The following is a 19,849-nucleotide window of genomic DNA, read 5'->3' as shown; positions in this document are numbered from 1 at the left end:
TCTTTATCCACGGGATGCCTGAATGCTGGTCGGGAGAGGCTCCTTTCTTGTCCCTCCATGGTTTATTCATGGTTTATTCACTCACATGAATCAAGTCGCTTGGCTGCCGACCTCAATGGTGAGGAGGCCCAGTGTCTTACCACCTGAGCCACCACAGCCACCCACACTAAGCACTCCTCTATCAAAGTCACCCAATGTTCCACAAGAAAACCTGTGTCAGAACATTATTAGGGAGAGCGCAAACATACTGCAGCAACCCTGGACACCAGAAAAAGGAAACAGACAGCCCATGCAACATCAATATAATGTAATATAATATATAAGATGATATGACATCATATATCATAGATAATAGATACCCGCCACAATTTTATCAAAAAATTCCTGGCTGCTCAACCCACTCCATCACAACCAAACTATGAAAATAATAATGCTGCCATTCATCAAAAACATCTATTATATTAACTATTATACCCATACCACATCATTGCAGCACACAAACCAACTAAAGCCTTCTTAAATATACTAAAAGACTCAAGTAGCCCAGGAAGAACTTCATCCCAACAACACTCACAGGACAAATTACTGTATATAAACTGACAGTAAAGCCCATTCCTTTCTAGTACTGAAGATGTTATCTAATCAGATAACAAAACTTCTGCTAACATACAACCAGGTTCAAAGAGCACCAAGGACTCCACAATTCAATCCTGACCTATTTAATAGACAATTCAAATATTACGATTATGCAAACATAAATTAAGATTTTTGTATAGATTTTTTTCTCAAATAAAAATTGCAGGGCAGCACTGCATTAGCAGGAGGATCATGGCACATAATTGGACATTTGGGCAAATGTTATTACAGACAGCTCTATATATCACTTTTCACACAATAAAGAAACGTATGGTATGAATTCATAGGATTAGCTAATGATTTGTTAGTGGTTATAATCATAAATATAATGCTCATCGGTTACTTAATAAGAAAGATGGGTTTTTACATAATGAGATTATGGATTAGAATTTAATTTATTTACTAGTCAAAATAAAAACTGAAATCCAACAATGTGATGTCTTTCACACATCCAGCAAACCTCCCAGTTTGAGTGTCCAGTTACCTATCAATGGTGGACCAATTCCTTAAGTTCATATGCAATTCTAGTAAATGGATCTTAATCACACAATAATGTCATTTTATAAAATTTGGAAGAGCTGCAAATATAAAATCTGATGAAATTTAATATGGCAAAATATATTTATGTAATTGTGGTGCATCATACTGAGACACCTGTCTTTCTCTTTATCCTTGGAGAGGTTATTCACTCTTACCCATGTGACTCTGATTTGGCAACTCACTGGAAATGATTAATATATTACCAGCTTATAAATATCTTAATCTACAACAACAATGCCCCAAAGTTAACCCCAAAGTTAACCCCAAAGTGGAAATAACATGGCTTCTATTAAACTGTATCAGAGGTGCTCACTTTCTGCCAGAAGAAGCGAAATTTTATGGGATGAAATACAACTGGAGAGGGAATATAAGCCTCTGATCAGTCCCCAAAGACCATTTTGTCATTATTCTCAGATCAAGGGCAAATTTAACAAAGATTTATTTATTTAAACTATTCAATAATTGGATGATTATAAAGCAAGGCAAAGCAGCTACACAACCCCGATTCTCTCCCGTTCAATAAGTAAACTTGCATTAGCAAGTGAAACCATCCTGAGTTATTTACCACTATTATTATCACAGTTTGTTCCTTTATTTAAAATGAATACACTAGGTAAGAGAAGATAACTTCTATTTTATGTATCTCATGTAAATTCTATTGAAAACCATGGAAAGCAGTTAACGAAAATATTTATATTTGGTCTGTAATAATTAACTTGAAATGATCAAGTTACATATTTTTACACGCATTTATGTTCCACAATTACACCACATGCCGCATAGAAAAACAGTCATCAGTTATCGGTGGGTTTGTGGGGGATATTTTTCAGTTAAACACTTTATTTTTTGCATAGTGATTACTGGTCAATGTCTGCATGGCAATTTCACAGGAATTTCAAAAGAAATGACTGAGACGTCCCTTAAAAGAGAATATATAATCCCCGTAAGAGATATATAGAAATTTGTGCATTATAATCAAAGCAGCTGCCTTTTCCAATATTTCTGGCATCTAGATTTTAAAAGATCTGCTATAACTCTATACTGTACTTAAAAATACAGCCAATATTTGTAATGAATACATTTAAAAAGAAAATAACACAAAGCTTTATTTGCATTTTGCGCAAAGGGAAAAAAAGCAAAACAAAACCTTTTCTTAAGCAAGTTATTTTTTAGTTGAGAAAAATTGATAGCACTCTTAGAGGAGCTACAGAAATGTTCTTCAGGCAACCTATCACCTTGTGGAATGACAAATTAAAAGTGTTCTTCTAATAAGAGACCTAATGCTAATGAAGCTGAGGGGATAAGAAATTTGAATCTTAATTAATGCACAGCATATAAAGCAGTGATAGAAATAAGCATACAGTATATTCTGCTATGAATTTGGACATGTTAAACCTATACAATACTAAAACTTTCATATCTGTTTGTAAGCTTCAGTTGGGCTAAAGACTGCAACGCAGAGCAACAATTTTTGAACCGAGATACTTCAGATGGGCTAATTTACAGAATGCATTCATACTCTGCGATCCATTAGAAATTTGGAAAAGCTATGGCCGCTTCAATGCCACCATGTTTCTCTAGTTAGCCACGTTCATATGATTTTCATTTTCAAGACTCTCTAGCAGCTTTGCACAAGGAAAATCAACAGGGAAGCTGGGAGAAAGTCAGAAGTCCTAGGCTGGCAGGTAGGTAAATAGTTGCTGCTGAATGGGAAGATAATGAAGGGTGCATGGAGTTGCAGGGGAGGTGCTGTGTCCATTGGAGAGGATGTGCAGGGTACTATATGGCTTGCATCAGGGTGTGTGATAGATACTTCATGGTTTTAGGAATTTATGTGGAAATGTGAGAGCTGTGTAAGGGTGTGAAGGAAAGTCAGGGAAGGTGAGGGAAGGGTAAGTAAGTACTTCTAAAAAGATAACCCAATAGGCCATAAATTATCTAAATTCCTTCATAAATAGCAATAGCACTTAAACTTATGTACCGTTTTACAGCCATCTCTAAATTGTTTACAGAGTCAGCATTTTGCCCCTAGGAATTTGGGTCCGCATTTTACTGACCTCAGAAGGATAGAATCAGAAACAAACTTCCTGTAGTCGGCAGAATTAGCCTGCATTACTCCATTCTAATCACTGCACCACCATGGTAAGGGAAAACATATATTTGATCTTATAGAAAAATGATATGTAAAAATGCATATATGTCCATTTTAATACAGTTCTGTTTGTCAATAGTGTTAACATTCTGGTAGAAGCGAGATACAAATTTAATAAATCAATCCTTAAGCATAAGAAAACAGTGATGTCTCAGACCACTGGAAATACCTTGTGGATTTCCTTCTTCAACTGCATCCTTCCTTCTTGGTTCACAATAATCTTAGCCATGATATCCAAATTGGGGAGAGTGAAGCTTAATTTTTCTAAGTTTGTTCCATGATCAAATTAGAAATTAAGGGTGCCCCAAGATACTTTGCAGTCTCAGAAAAAGAACAAGTTGTCTTTCCTCCATTCCATATACAGAAACTAACTGGAATAGATGAGCCAAGTGGCTATAAATGCTGAGTCTTGTACTTTCATATGACTGTAGATCTGGAATCAATTATTCCTCTGGGTGAATATGAAGCATGTCATTTTTAACCATTGCTCCTATCCATTCAAAAGCTAGATGAACACCCTAGTCATAACTGATAAACTAGGAAAGGAAAGGAAAGTGTGCTTAAATAGAGTCTTGTGCCAAAATACAAAATTTGTAAAGGGCAGAAAATTTCCCAAAGTATTAAGCAAGGTAAAGGTCAAGACTAAGGATGAGATACAGACTTTTTTCACATCACTAATACCATAATGAAAGTAATACCTGACTGGAACTCAAGCTCATATCATATAACTTCCATGAAAAAAATGAATGTGTTGTGAAAGAGCTAAATTTCCCAAAGGTGGAGTGTTTCTGAAATAAAGGGGCTCATTTTAGAGAAACATATCGCAAAGAACATATTATAAACTGAGATCAACAAATGTAAAACCCAATGTTTTGATCTGAAGATCCTCTAACTGAAGTTCTTGCTGTACCAAAAGCATTTATTAGCAGAATTGTTTCACAACCACCAAAGTAGTCCAACAAAGTACCAGTCCCTGGTAAACCTGATAATCTTTCGTGAAAGCAGATGGAGCATCAGATGGCAGATTAACAGCCAATCCCAATCAACAGAAATAGTAGTTATACATATTTTAGCACACAACTGAATATGCAATACCTTATACACTGCATTGAATTGCTGACATGTGCTCTTTGCCAGTCTTTGAATTAACCATTTTTCAAAAGGAGGCAAATAAGACTTTTGATAAATTTGGATAAATTTGCTTCTTCTATCTATTAGTTACATTTTCAGACATACACAGATGGGTGTGTGTGTGTGTTTGGAGGCTTATTAAAGCTATTTGGGGGCGGATTTAAAGCATGTCGGAGTCCTGGCAGATGTTTTATAACATGGAAGGAGCACATACAAACCAGCTACATTCAAACCACATTTCCAATTGCCAGCCTGGAAAATATGCTTTTTGCTTAAATATGTTTTAATGGTACAAGGAGTACTTCATGCAAGTTCCCACACACTATAAAACCTTTTTTGAAGGCTTGGCTAACTCTTATATTTGTTAACAAGTTAATGTAAATTGTAAAATTTCAAAAGTGGAAATATTTGAAAACTGCTCAAATTAACCTTTGTATTAATATGAATATAGCATGTACAGTATATAGCTGCCCAATCAACACCATTATGAGTAGCCATTCATTCATTCATTAATAAACACATACATACATATCAAAGATATGTATACATATCAAAGACACAAGGATAAGGAATACTTTTATTCGTACATTTAAGTAATGTTCATTCTCTATATCCTCCTTCATCGGTCTAAACCCAGTCACAGGTCCATAATAGGAATTCAGACAATATCTTCTGATTAAAGAAATACAAACAATTTCATTGTCTGAGATGCTAGTGATAAAACAAAATTACAGTACCTTTGCAGGTAAAGCATTTGATGTGAAAATGCTTGGCTTGGACTCGAAGTACTTCTCCTTTACATTGCTCCCCACATTTGTGGCAGTGGATGACAGGCTTCTCTGTGGAGTGATGAGGCTCCTGAGGGTGGGCCACTAGAAAAACAAATTTTGTATATTAAATGTACAGATTTTTTTTACTTCTCATAAAAGATTACCAAAAGAAGACATATTCTAAAAACAACAAATATTCCATAATTCTCATTGGAAAGCTATGGAAACCATATTGTGTGATGTTCCAAAGTCATTTCCTCATACCAGATCAGACTATAACTTCCTGTCAATTGGGTTTGAAAAATTACATTTTCTGTGACATTAAACCAAAATGTATATAAATTACAATCTAATTTCAAAAGCCTCTGCATGAGAATACTTCCGAACTCTAGGCGAAGAAAGGGAGAGGGAGAAAGAGCTAGAAAGGACCGCCATTAACTATAATACAACTCTGCTTCTGGCTCCTACAGTACCTCCTTTCAGTGGGAAGCCACAAAGAACAATGCTGGACAGCTAGTAATGTGGACAAGATCATAAACTTTTAACATTATTATGTGATTTATATACATTAACTGTATTACTTATTTTATAAACAACCCAAGATAATTCTTGTTCACTCAAGGCGATCCCAGCCAAAAGATTGGACACCCATCCTCTAGCACATCCTAGTATCTTCCAAGTCTGTAGAACACAAATCACATTATGTTGACCAAGGCATTATGGATAGTCCTTAAGAGTATTATAATCCTGAACCTTCATAAAACACCTGGCTATGAGAGTGGATGAACAGTTTCAAATACTAGAGCGATTAAAATATGTTTCCACAAGATATAGTTTCAAAAGGAACGAGTCAGGTTTTTTTGTTCATATGACACAGTCAGCAAACCATGACAAAAACTTTAGATTTATCAGCAATGTCCACTGGAAGGAATCATGGAAAACAACTGGAATGTCCTATGAAATCTGTGTGGGTGTTTTTTTTCCCTCTAATTTGCAGGAATTCTAAAGAATTCTAATTCACTATGCCTGTGAATAATGAATAGTTCTATTTTTTTAAAGAATTTCATGTTTACAGAATCTGATTTAAAGCACTTTATACAGGACAAGAAAAAAATGTGCTGTTTTTTTAAACAAATGAGTAGAATCTAATTGCTAGGAATACAAAATTATTTCCCCCTTTTTCTCCTCTGACTAGTACTTTTTAGATTCTATTTTCAGCCCTCTCTTATTTAATTCATGTAAGTACTGAACACTCAAAGGAATGCCAACTAATATTTTAATTAGATAATTATTTCTAAAAAAGACTTTGGTGTAACATAGCCTTCAATGAGCTTTCCTATCTCTAAGTAAAAAAGTTCTATTTCTGAAACTTAAGGATTGGGTTATTGGCTTTCCCCAAAAACATGATGACAGTAACTAGTAGCAGCCATGATACATTATTTATATAGTACAAAAGAATAAATGGGTGTATAAAAGAGAAAGGCCAAGCTATTAAAAATAAGTATTCACTTAGAATCCATTAACATGAAAACTCCAACATGTAGAACTTGTAGCATAACTGCCTGATGTCAGTTGCTTAGATTCTATTAAGTTTCTGTAATGTTGATGTCCTCTCTAGTAACATATTTTTGGAATTATTCTTATGTTATAGCAGTCTAAGGATTACAATAGCGCGTATGATTCTAATCATAAATAAAACAACATGAGTTCTGAAGCATTAAAGGAAGCAGGAGGCTTCCTATGAGCCCAGAATTTAGGTAGTAGCTTCACCTTCAAAAGATGTTCGTTAAAATCAGTCAGGGCCTCTTTAAGACAAATCGTTAGTCTTATCACAATCATTATTACAAATGACGTCAGGTGGTAACACTGTAAAGAGGAAATTCTGGTTTTCTGCTATAATCTCAATGAACTCAGTAACCAGATACTAAGTTCATGAGAGGTGCCAATATCTGCAAAGGCACATGTGTAGTGCTTCTAGCCACAGACTTATTATTTTACATATCACTGTAAAAAGTATCCAAACCAGGAAAATATTTTATTTATTTATTCCCTGCCTTTCATTCCAGAGCTCAGGGCAGTGTTCATGTTTTAATCCACAACAGCTTCCATGGCTAAGATGCCTCCAATCTTATAAGAAATCCCCATCAGTAAAGGTGTACTACTGTAAAGTAATAACAAATCATATACAAAACCACGATGACCCTCAAAAATCTGCTCATAAATTGGCCACTCTTCCCTAAGGATAGGACTGGCCCTGTTATTTCACTTGATCAGTATTCCTTTTCCAGAAAAATTGCAAAGATGGACAGTAGTAGATAATACAGTGCTTAGCTATAAGAACAGGAAAACTTATGCTAGACTAGACCAATGAAATTAAATGGTCACATTTCTAGAAACCATTACATGAATAAACAAATAACAGAGTTTCCTTCTGTATCATCCTGTTAGAAAATATTAACTTCTCCCATTTCTTCTTCTTCCCCTTCCCCTTCACCTTCCCCACCTCCTCCTCCTCCTCCTTTTTCCTTCTCCTTCTCCTTCATCTTCTGTGCCTTCTTCTGCATCTTCTTCTTCCTCCACCATATCCTCTTCTCCTCCTCCAAAATAGTTCAGATCAGCCAGACTCAAAATTTAACCTTAACTTTCCAAACTGAATAAACAGTATGAAAAAGAAAATTTATTCCATTGACACTTGGTTACCACCTCAACAGTAATTTGGTTTCTTTCAGTGCCACCTCATATACTGCAAAATGTCAACAAAATGCATTTCTGTGTAAGAGTTACAACCTGTTGTACACAATACTATAACACCAAGAAATAGGTTCAATTTCATCTCTCAGACCTCTCAGCAAGTATGATAGATGGTGTTGGAATAAAAATTGAAGGAAACCAGACTGGGAAAGGTTGTATAAAGTACAACCATTTTGTATAGTGTGTGCATACACTGCTGCATATACAGTGTGTGCTCTCATGCTTTGATTTATACCAGAATTGTACAATCTGCAGAAACCAGGTTTCCAAAGGCTTAGATGTGTCTTTACAAACCTTTCAGCTGTTATTGGACTGAATTATATTTTTTCAACATAATTCAGAAAGGAATTTATTAAATATGAAATAAATGAGGAGTGGGGATGATTTCTTATCAATCATAACTACTACTACTATTACTACATCTTAACCAAATGTGGTTTCTTTCTTTCTTTCTTTCTTTCTTTCTTTCTTTCTTTCTTTCTTTCTTTCTTTCTTTCTTTCTTTCTTTCTTTCTTTCTTTCTATCTATCTATCTATCTATCTATCTATCTATCTATCTATCTATCTATATTTTACTTAAAAGTGCTTCAGTATGCAATCAAAATCTTTAGATATACATATTTTTTCAATAGCTGGGGGACTTCAGTCTAACACTATCTTTGTTGTCCTACTAAGTGTGCTCTGCAATGCTTGGCTTTCATTCACTTTCTGTTGTAACTAGCTCTTACAGGTGAGACTCGAAAAATTAGAATATTGTGCAAAAGTTCATTTATTTCAGTTAATACAGCTTAAAAGGTGAACCTAATATATGAGATAGACTCATTACATGCAAAGCAAGATAGCCGTGATATGTCATAATTGAGATGATTATGGCTTACAGCTCATGAAAACCCCAAATCCACAATCTCAGAAAATTAGAATATTGTGAAAAGGTTCAATATTCTAGGCTCAAAGTGTCCCACTCCAATCAGCTAATTAAGCCATAACACCTGCAAAGGGTTCCTGAGCCTTTAAATGGTCTCTCAGTCTGGTTCAGTAGGAATCACAATCATGGGAAAGACTGCTGACCTGACAGTTGTGCAGAAAACTGTCATTGACACCATCCATAAGTAAGGAAAGCCTCAAAAGACAATTGCAAAAGAAGTTGGATGTTCCCAAAGTGCTGTATCAAAGCACATTAATAGAAAGTTACGTGGAAGGGAAAAGTGTGGAAGAAAAAGGTGCACATGCAGCAGGGATGACCACAGCCTGGAGAGGATTGTCAGGAAAAGGCCATTCAAAAGTGTTGGGGACTTTCAGGAGGAGTGGACTGAGGCTGGAGTCAGTGCATCAAGAGCACCACACACAGACGGATCCTGGACATGGGCTTCAAATGTCGTATTCCTCTTGTCAAGCCACTCCTGAACAACAAACAATTTCAGAAGCGTCTTACCTGGGCTAAAGAAAACAGAACTAGTCTGTTGCTCAGTGGTCCAAAGTCCTCTTTTCTGATGAGAGCAACTTTTGCATCTCATTTGGAAACCAAGGACCCAGAGTCTGGAGGAAGAATGGAGAAGCACACACTGCAAGATGCTTGAAGTCCAGTGTGATGTTTCCACAGCCTGTGTTGATTTGGGGAGCCATGTCATCTGCTGATGTTGGTCCACTGTGCTTCATTAAGTCCAGGGTCAACACAGCCATCTACCAGGAGATTTTGGAGCACTTCATGCTTCCTTCCACAGATGAGCTTTATGGGGATGCTGACTTCATTTTCCAGCAGGACTTGGCACTTGCCCACACTGCCAAAAGCACCAAAACCTGGTTCAATGACCGTGGGATTACTGTGCTTGATTGGCCAGCAAACTCACCTGACCTGATCCCCATAGAGAAACCAAGAGAAAAATGAGAGACATGAGACCGAACAATGCAGAAGAGCTGAAGGCTGCTATTGAAGCATCCTGATCTTCCATAACACCTCAGCAGCAGTGCCACAGGCTGATAGATTCCATGCCACGCCGCATTGAGGCAGTAATTGCTGCAAAAGGGGCCCAAACCAAGTACTGAGTACATATACATGCTTATACTTTTCAGAGGTCCGATATTGTTCTATGTATAATCCTTGTTTTATTGATTGTATGTAATATTCTAATTTTCTGAGATTGTGGATTTGGGGTTTTCATGAGCTGTAAGCCATAATCATCACAATTATGACAAATCACAGCTTGAACTATCTTGCCTTGCATGTAATGAGTCTATCTCTTATATTAGTTTCACCTTTTAAGTTGCATTACTGAAATAAATGAACTTTTTCATTTATTTTTCAAGTTTCACCTCTAGTATTTTTTTTAATTCTTCAAGCATATCAAATGTACTATAGGTCATATTGACCTCTGAGTCAATTTAAACAATCAAATGTGCCAGGTATTCAGTTTGTGCTTACTGTATCTGAATGGAATAGATTCCACTTTGGTAGGAATACAAATTATCTAATTTGAATTCTGAAATGATATCAAAAAGCAACATCAGCTGCATGAGCCAAAAATATCTGATATCCACAACTGACGCTATGCCTTTTATTAGGCCAACGGGATACAGAGGAAATGATTGCAGCAAGCTTTAATGTTCTCATGATTTTATAGGTAAGGGCTAGGCATAATAGAGAAGGATTGGGAAAAAAATATAACTGGTGATCAGTCACCAAAGCCTGCCTGAGTGCCGGGGGTGGGGGTGCCATTAAGCAGACTGGTCTACAACCTGAGCCTTGCCTCTATCCTCTCTTTACTAATTTGCTGGTAACACTCAAAGCCACGTGGGAGTAGGTAATCGCAGAATCATAGGGCTGGGAGTGTCCTTGAAGGTCTTTAAGTCCAACCCCCAAGTGGGACTAGAGGAAGCAGGAGTCCTTAAACCATTTTGCACAAATGATTGTCCAATCTTTCCTTGAAAACCTCCAGTGATAAAGCACTCACGACTTTGAAAGGCAAGCTATTCCATTGATTAATTGTTCTCACTATGAAGAAATTCCTCCTTATTTCCAGGTTGAATTTTCCTCTGATGAGCTTCCCTTCATTGCTTATTGTCTTGCGGTCCCTGACTTACAACCACAATTGGGACTGGAATTTTGGTGATGGACAAAGCAATGATTAAACAAGATATCACATGACTGCTTCGCTCAACAACCACAATCCCAGCACTGCTGCTTGAAGTCAATGAGATCTCATGAAATAAGCAAAGGCAGTACCAGGAAGTACCAGAATGACTCAATGAATGAATGTTCTGAAAAGCTCTGCTCAGGAGCTGAAAACCCTCTCTGTTGAAATCCAAGCACAATCTTCAGCCCCTGAACAGAAAGGCACTGGTGCGTGTTCTGTGCTGGGCTTCCCCCACCCACCTGAAGCATCCCACGGTCGTTTTACTATGCTGCCTGAGTGGAGATTCCCTGCTTGGATTTGGGCTTCTCCTCATCGCTGGAAGCTGGTTGAAAGAACTGCCTGCTATAGGAGTTCAGCTTTCCTTCATGCACTGCTAGGAACTCCTTCAGCAAGATGTAGGAATGGAGCTTTTTTCTGCATCCCACCAAGGAAATTCAGCAGGCAGCTCTTTCAGCCATTTCCCAGAGATGAACTGGAGTCCACTTGATGTGCGGCAACAAGTTGACGCTATTGGCTTTGGAGGGAAACTGGCATACAAGGTGATGATATGATTGAGTGATACTTCACAACTGGATGTGTCAACAGATCATGATCACGTGGCAGTATTTTGTGATGGCTGAAGTGCTTTATAAAGCACCCTTTCCAAGGCTGTTGTAATTTCATACTATCATCATTAAATGAATTGTTTTAAGTCAAGAACTACCTGTACCTCTGTGAAAAGATGAAACATGTCTAACACATTACTTTAGGAAGACTTAGCTGTTACCATTCAATCTTTCACCAAGGTAAAGTTATATTAGAGTAAGCATCAATAGCAAGCAAAACATCTCTGCATAAGAACCCTAATGACGGTCTTCATTTCCAATTGATTTACCTTGATTTCTATAAGCAATACTGTTATGTCCCTGGACCTTGAAGAAGTTCCCACCCAGGTCCGTTCTCGCTGCAGGGGCGGCTGCCCCTTCTCATTGGCTGGGTTTCCCCAGCAGCCTGCTATAAAAGCAGGCTGTTGGGTCCAGCCCTTCCGCTGTTCGCTGCGAGCCAGTTCCAGGCTGAGCAAGCACGTTCAGTCCTTGTAAATAAACCTTGTTGCACTAAGCCCTGGTTCAGCCTCTTATTTCCCATACTTAATACTGGCGACGAAGCTGGGATGGCTACCAGAGGCAAGCTGCAACGCTGAATCACTAAAACGCTGATCCGCAGCCCAGGGAGAGAGCGATCAGCCAAAATAAGGGCAAACGCTGACCGCAACCCAGAGAGAGCGATCAGCCCGAAATGAGAACGAACGCTGAATCACTAAAACGCTGATCCGCAGCCCAGAGAGAGAGCGATCAGCCAAAATAGGAGCAAAGCGCTGATCGCAACCCAGAGAGAAAGCGATCAGCAAACAAGTTAGTGAAAGTGAGAAGCGCCTGTAGCCGCTTGTTAGCATAAGCTACAGAGGAAGTGTAGCGCTGCGAGCTGCAGCCGCTCGTGCCGTTTAGGCGCGAAATTCAAACAGCTGTCAGCTGAAGCACATTCAAATACAACACAGTTGTATTACGAAATCGCTAACACCCACACAGGCGCGAATTTCAAAAGACGCTGCCAACCGTTGCAGTTTAAACACCTTCTGATCCCCAGAGAGAGAAGGGAATTGCGAAACTTCCCCAGAGCTGAAGTCACTTGCCTAGCACAGGCACTAAACCTCTACTGCTACCCCAGAGAGAGAGAGCACTTGCCTAGCACAGGCACTAAACCTCTACTGCTACCCAGAGAGAAGGCATTTTCCCCAACAGGTTAACCAGTAGACCCACAACATGAACTCCAATCCAGCCTTCCCAGCATTCAAGCCGGATGAGGAGAAGTGGGAATCATACAAGAATCGGTTTAATCATTACATCGATGCCATCGGATTGGCTGATGCAGGGGAACACCGAAAGAAAGCATATTTCCTGACCTACTGTGGAGCCATCGTCTTCGATACAGCCACAGCTCTTGTGGCTCCACGTGAGTTAAAGAATGTCCCCTGGACAGAACTGTTAGAAATCCTTACTAACCACTATTCTCCTAGACCTTCACAGATTGCCAGGCGCTTCACCTTCAGAATGAGGAAGCAGGGGGACAAAGAGAGCATCAATCAGTACATGGCTGCTCTCAGGACTGCAGCACTCCATTGTGGGTTTGGCAGCTATCTTGATGACATGCTCCTAGACCAGCTGGTCTGCGGGGTCAAGGACCTGCACCTACAAAGACGGCTGCTCGCCAAAAAGACCTTAACCTCGCTCAAGCCATCGAGGTAGCCCTGGCAGAGGAGCTGGCATCTCATTCAGCCACCGAGATCCAAGGTCCTGTCACCAAGCAAACAGCAGTTCCCGTCCACTCAGAAGAGGTGGTCAACGAGGAAGACCCAAGTGACGAGGCCGACATTCACCGCCTCACAAACGCCAGGCGCCCGCAGGCAGGAACCAGACAAGATAACACCGGGCCATCCAAGCACATCACCCTGTGCCTTTCCTGTGGTGGACCTCACCTGAGGACCACATGCAAATTCAAAGGAGCCACTTGCAACAACTGCCATAAGAAGGGGCACATTGCAAGAGTATGCCAAGCCTCACACAACGTAGCACAAAGGGCATCTTCATTCGCACATGCCGGGCCCCAAAGGCAAGTATTAAACTGTCGCACACACCTCTGCGCTAATCACACTTGCTATTCTATTAGTAAGATCTCTTTCCTTGTCTTATTAGAAGGTAAACCTTGCAACATGGAGGTTGACACAGGGTCAGCGCTCTCCATTATTTCCTGGAACACCCTCAAGGAGCTTCAACCCAGCCTATCAAGAAACCGACTCCAGAAGTGCCAGCTTAGCCTAAAGGACTACCAGGGAAGACCATTCCTGTAATCGGCAGAGGCAAGTTTTTTGTTAATTTTAAAACCTTTAAGGGCCACCTACCTCTAGTGGTAGTGAGCGGCAACCTCCCTACACTTTTGGGACTTGATTGGTTTCCCCACCTCGGTTTAGGGCTAACAGGAGTCCATGCTACCTCAACCTCTGACACGGACTCCTGTTTGCTGATTACTCAGACGTGTTCAGTGATGAGTTAGGGTGTTATAACGGCACCCCTATCTCATTTTCAGTCGATCCCCAGGCAGTCCCAATTCGGTTAAAACCTCGTAGAGTTCCATTCGCCATTCGGCCTAAATTAGACCTTGAATTAGATAAATTACTAAAACAAGGGATCCTGGAGCCTACAGACTTCGCCAAATGGGAGACGCCCATCGTCACACCCTCAAAAAGATGGTAGCCTGAGAATTTGCTCAGACTACAAGACCACAATCAATAAATTCTTGCAAGTTAGCGCTTATCCAGTACCCGTCATCCAGCATTTATTACATACTTTTGAACCTGGCACTATCTTTGCCAAATTGGACATGTCTCAAGCATATCAACAGTTCCCTGTTGATGACCAAACGGCAGAACTTCAGACCATTGTCACCCACAGGGTGCCTTCCGTGCAAGCGTCTCCAGTTTGGCGTAAGTGTTGCCCCAGGCATTTTTCAATCCCTCATGGAGCGGATTTTACAGGGCCTTCCTGGAGTAGTACCCTACTTCGATGACATCTTAGTCTCGGCCAGGAACAGACCCCAACTCTTCCAGAGAGTTCGAGCAGTCCTGGAGAGGTTCAGGCAGCATGGCCTCAAGTTAAAAAGAAAATGTGCCATTGCCACTAGACAGGTGGACTTTCTGGGTTATAAAATTGACGCCTCAGGCATTCACCCCCTGGAGTCCAAGGTTAAGGCAATACACGAGGCACCCACTCCAACCTCCAAAGCGGAACTGCAGGCCTTTTTGGGGCTCTTGAACTTTTACGTCATGTTCCTGCCCCATAAAGCCTCTGTGGCAGAACCCTCCACAGACTTCTGGATAAAAAAACGGTTTGGCATTGGGGACACAAAGAAGACTCCGCTTTCTGCGCAGTCAAGTCGCTTACTCACATCAGAGGCAGTGCTTATCCAGTTTGACCCCAACCTTCCATTAGTACTGGCAGCAGACGCATCTCCCTTCGGAATTGGGGCAGTCTTAAGCCACAGGCTCCCCAACGGCCCGAGGCCCCTATCGCTTTTTTCCAGGACGCTCTCTGCAACAGAGCGCAATTACAGTCAGATCGATAAAGAAGCCTTGGCAGCTGTTGCAGCGGTGAAGAAATTTCACGAATTTCTCTTTGGCCACTTTTTCGAGCTAGTCACGGACCACAAACCGCTCTTAGGGTTACTAGCAGGTGACAAGCAGACCCCTCAAATTCTGTCCCCAAGAATGACCAGATGGACCCTTTTCCTAGCAGCATACTCGTGATAGACTCGTGCACCGCCCAGGTAAAACATTGTCCCACGCAGACGCCCTCAGCCGCTGCCCCTGCCTGCCCCAGCTGAAGACCCTGCCCCGGGTCAACGCCATTTTTGAAGTCACCCAACTGGACCTCCCAATCACTGCCCTTGATATTGCCAATAAATCCAAAGCGGACAAAAACGATCGCCCAGGTACTGGACTGGGTGAGGAGGTGGCGGGCAGTGACATTGAAGCTAAATTCACTCCATTTAAGACCCGCTTACAGGAACTGTCGAGCTTACAGGGCTGCCTGCTGTGGGCACTCGAGTGGTCATCCCGACATCTCTGCGTGCCCTGAGTGCTGGAGGCGTTGCACGAGGGCCACCCTGGCATTGTCAGAATGAAGGCGTTGGCGCGGTTACATTTGGTGGCCCGGCCTCGACGAGGACATCAACAAATGGGTAAGCTCCTGCCATCCCTGCCAGGTTTCCGTCCATCCTCCATTGCCACCCCACCAAGTGGGAAAGTGCCAACGCACCCTGGTCCAGGATTCACATCGATCTCGCGGGCCCATTGCATGGCAAAATGTTCCTCGTGGTCGAGACTCTTACTCAAAGTGGATTGATGTGGCACAACTATCCACGACCACTTCACAAGCAGTCATCAAGGCATTGACTCGCCTGTTCGCTACGCATGGTCTACCAGACTCCATTGTTTCCGACAATGGTCCCCAATTCGCGCCAACCGAATTCAGTCGCTTTTACCAACCTGGGCATTCGTCACATCTTCACGGCCCCTTTCATCCTGCCAGTAACGGGCTGGCAGAGAGAGCCGTTAGGACCACTAAAGAAGCCCTGGCCAGGTTCAACAAGGATGACTGGCACCACAAACTATCCTGTTTCCTGTTAAGCCAGCATTCAACCCTTGCACGGTAACCAACAAGTCCCCGGCCGAAGCTTCTGATGGGCAGACGCCTGCGAACTGTATTGGACAGGCTTCACCCACATTACTGCCCTGACTCTCCTCTCGCTTCTCACATCGGGAGTAGGCATTTTGTCTTGCAGGAACCCGTGGTTTGCGCAGAAACTTCGCTGGCGACCCATTGTGGATCCCGGGAGAAATCGTAGCCATCACAGGACCCAGATCATACCGGGTTAAGCTGGAAGATGGCCGGGTCTGGAGACGACATCTGGACCAGCTTCGAGACGCCAGGGCACCCTCGTCAGCCGCGACTCATGGGCACAGACCGGGTGAGAGGCCGCTGCAACTACCACACAGCAACATCTACCCCGATGACCTGCTAACACCTTCAGCCGGACCAGAGAATCCAAATGCTGACAGGCGCGACTTCCAGCGCCCAACCTCCATCCGAGCCAGACGGCGTGAGGACACTCCCAGCGCCCAGCCCTTCTAGCCCCGGACCTGCTCCGACCGAGGGTGGTACTGGACTCATCATCGAGCCAACAGTCACCGATGGACTCTGATCCACCAAACAGCACACCAGAGTTGCGCCCGCTCTGGACGTCAGCACAAACCTCCCTGTATACCTCAAGGACTATGCGTGTTCGCATCTGGGGGAAGGGGTGTTATGTCCCTGGACCTTGAAGAAGTTCCCACCCAGGTCCGTTCTCGCTGCAGGGCGGCTGCCCTTCTCATTGGCTGGGTTTCCCAGCAGCCTGCTATAAAGCAGGCTGTTGGGTCCAGCCCTTCTCGCTGTTCGCTACGAGCCAGTTCCAGGCTGAGCAAGCACGTTCAGTCCTTGTAAATAAACCTTGTTGCACTAAGCCCTGGTTCAGCCTCTTATTTCCCATACTTAATAAATACCTTGAAAGACATCACAAGTTCCGAGGAGGAAGAAATTAACAGGGAAGCCAGAAAATGTCTGACTGTGAAGAAACTGCAACTTTCATCCCAGACATAAAAGCCTCTCATGTTCAAATGGTTAGAGATGATAAAAAATAATATAATTTTTAGCACTATATCAACATTTAGTTCTTTTTGTGCAATTGATTTTATGGTAGAGAAATTGGTTAAAATTATAAGCTTTTCTTTGAGTAACTACCTACACATGATGAATCATTTGCAACTGATTCCAACTTGCTTTGTTTTACAAATTAATCTATAATAATTAAAGGAGTTGATTGGTCAGATACAGAAAAATTAATGTGACCATGATTCATGCACACACACCCTATCTAGAGTGAAAAGTGATCTAGGGAAGTCAGTTAATCATTTGTATCAGAAAATGTCCATAAATCTAATTAATACAGAGAGGCAGCAACCAACTCTTTACATTTGGGACTACAACTTTTATAATTCTTCATATTGCCAAAGTTAATGGTACTTATATTTCCAAACATTTGGAGGGAATCAGGTTTTCTACTTTGTTCTAATATTTGTTCACTTTACTAACAATCAAACATTTACTGAACATTTTTACTAAGCATCAACTCTATTAAGACCGGTGGGATTTTATTTTATTTTAGAGCATCTTCTAATTAAATGGATGTAATATTCTTTATGCATCAAACATTGAATGTTGAATACACAACACTCTGAAAGAACTGCTAAACTCTTATTCTAATTCTACAGAAGTTTGTGAAAAATAAAAGGAACCCAGAAATAATAACAGCATTGTGGTTTCACTCATGAAAGTGACCTTATGCACTGTAAATTTTAACAAGGCATTCATATGATAAGATCCAGTTCCTGATACCTATTTAACAGGTTGCACATTACAACACATTAGTCACTCCATATAATGTGGACTTGATTTTGAAGATCTCATGCAGCTTTATAGGATACAACCTATGATTGTAAATACTATATAATAATCTATATTTTTCCATTTTGGAATAATTTATTTAGGATGACTATTGATGGCTACATGACTTGTAGACTGTTTAACATGACAGAACATAACATCTGATTAAAACACACAATTACATACATCCTTTGATAAAGCCCATAATTAATATCAGCCCAAACCATGTATGAATAAAATTTTTTAAAAAACATTCTGTAGGATTGTAAGAAGAGAAGAAGTAACATGCACTTTTGGAGGAAGCCAGACATTTCAGAAAAGGACCATACTGAACAGGCTACAATGAAGTTGATTTCATTTTTTCCCCTTTTCCCAAGAATGATCTAAAAAACTTATAAGACAATGACCAGTACCCTTTCTTCTAGATACCATTTTAATATATATTTGTCTTTAATTAACAATAATCTGTATAATGCGTACTTACTGAACTCTTTTTGCACAGGGCCACTATTCCCCTCAGAAGACAATGAAGTGACAAAGACAGTGAGGCTATTATCTTGCCATTATTCACCCAGAAAATGAGAATAAAAGAATGCTCATGATCTAAACATGTCTAGAGTGCATCTATCTGCTAAGATCAGCACTTCATATGTTTTTCCCATATATATTGACACAGCTTGAAAATGACACCAGGCAGAAGAAAAGATGAGGTCATATTTTACAGTAAGCTTTTTTTTTTCCAAACCTCCATTTAGAGAATAACACACACATCCAATTTATTTGCCAGGCATCCTGAAAAGGGTTCTAAAAGTAGATAAATACTCTCCAGAATGCAGCTTTACAACACTGGTCTTCAAACAGGCATTCCTACTGAAGTATGACCTATAGAAAGTTCAAATCATAAGTCCACTACCGTACCAATATGTGGTAATAAAAGGGTTCTTGGTTGTTTGGATGTATCCAACATCAGAAAATGTTGCCTTCATTGCCCTAAAGCACATAACTCAACCTTATATAATTATACATGAAATCAATTTTAAACCAAATGGCATTATTAGCATCTTCTCTAATTATTCAACTTCTAAATGTCTTAATGTAACCGACAGTACAGCTTTAATGTACTTTATTTTTTTTCATGATGTCATATAAAGGGATACACAAATAACCTATTGAAGGAACATATCAACACATAGAACACATATTAGACCTCTATTCTATTACTGGAGAGTACAATAACAGTATATTGAAAACCTGACAGCACCTCCTCCTCTTATTATAATAAGGAACCTCAAGACTGGACAGTCTTACGTTTCTTTTTCATTCCCTCCTCCCTTTAGGGGTTAAGCTGATACTATCGAATGGTTCTGAATTCTTCTTTAAGACAATCTCTATATTCCTCTGTTTCATACAACTCAGTGTCACCATTATAACAAATGCAAATGTTTGTATTAATTGATTTAAGTTTTGAACAAATAATTTGATAAAGTCCAGTGGTGGGATTCGAATAATTTAACAGCCAGTTCTCTGCCCTAATAATTTCTTCCAACAACCAGTTCACCAAACTGCTCAGAAAGTTAACAACGTGTTCTCCTGAAGTGGTACGAACTGGCTGAATCCCACCACTGGTAAAGTTTATAGTAGGCCAGGATCCAATGATGCCTCTAAG

General features: G+C 40.5%; 1 protein-coding gene across 39 annotated transcripts in view; it reads right to left on the bottom strand.

The window, feature by feature from the left end:
* ABLIM1 (actin binding LIM protein 1) overlaps positions 1–19,849 on the bottom strand; it is a 200,855-nt gene that overhangs the window by 106,327 nt on the left and 74,679 nt on the right. For all 39 annotated transcript variants that reach the window (XR_015743487.1, XR_015743484.1, XR_015743486.1 and 36 more), the window contains exon 2: positions 5,197–5,331. Coding sequence is in view for 35 of the 39 variants with exons in the window: in XM_087932695.1 (XP_087788821.1) it covers positions 5,197–5,331 (135 nt within the window). In the remaining 4 variants the exon portion in view is untranslated. The remainder of the gene's footprint in view (positions 1–5,196; positions 5,332–19,849) is intronic.

This window comes from Pseudonaja textilis, chromosome 4 (assembly GCF_049901715.1).
Source record: "Pseudonaja textilis isolate UNSWEBS1 chromosome 4, rPseTex1.2, whole genome shotgun sequence".
Classification (NCBI taxonomy): Eukaryota; Metazoa; Chordata; class Lepidosauria; order Squamata; family Elapidae; genus Pseudonaja; species Pseudonaja textilis.
The sequence above is the reverse complement of the archived record's forward strand: the minus strand, read 5'-3'. Positions and strand labels throughout refer to the sequence as shown.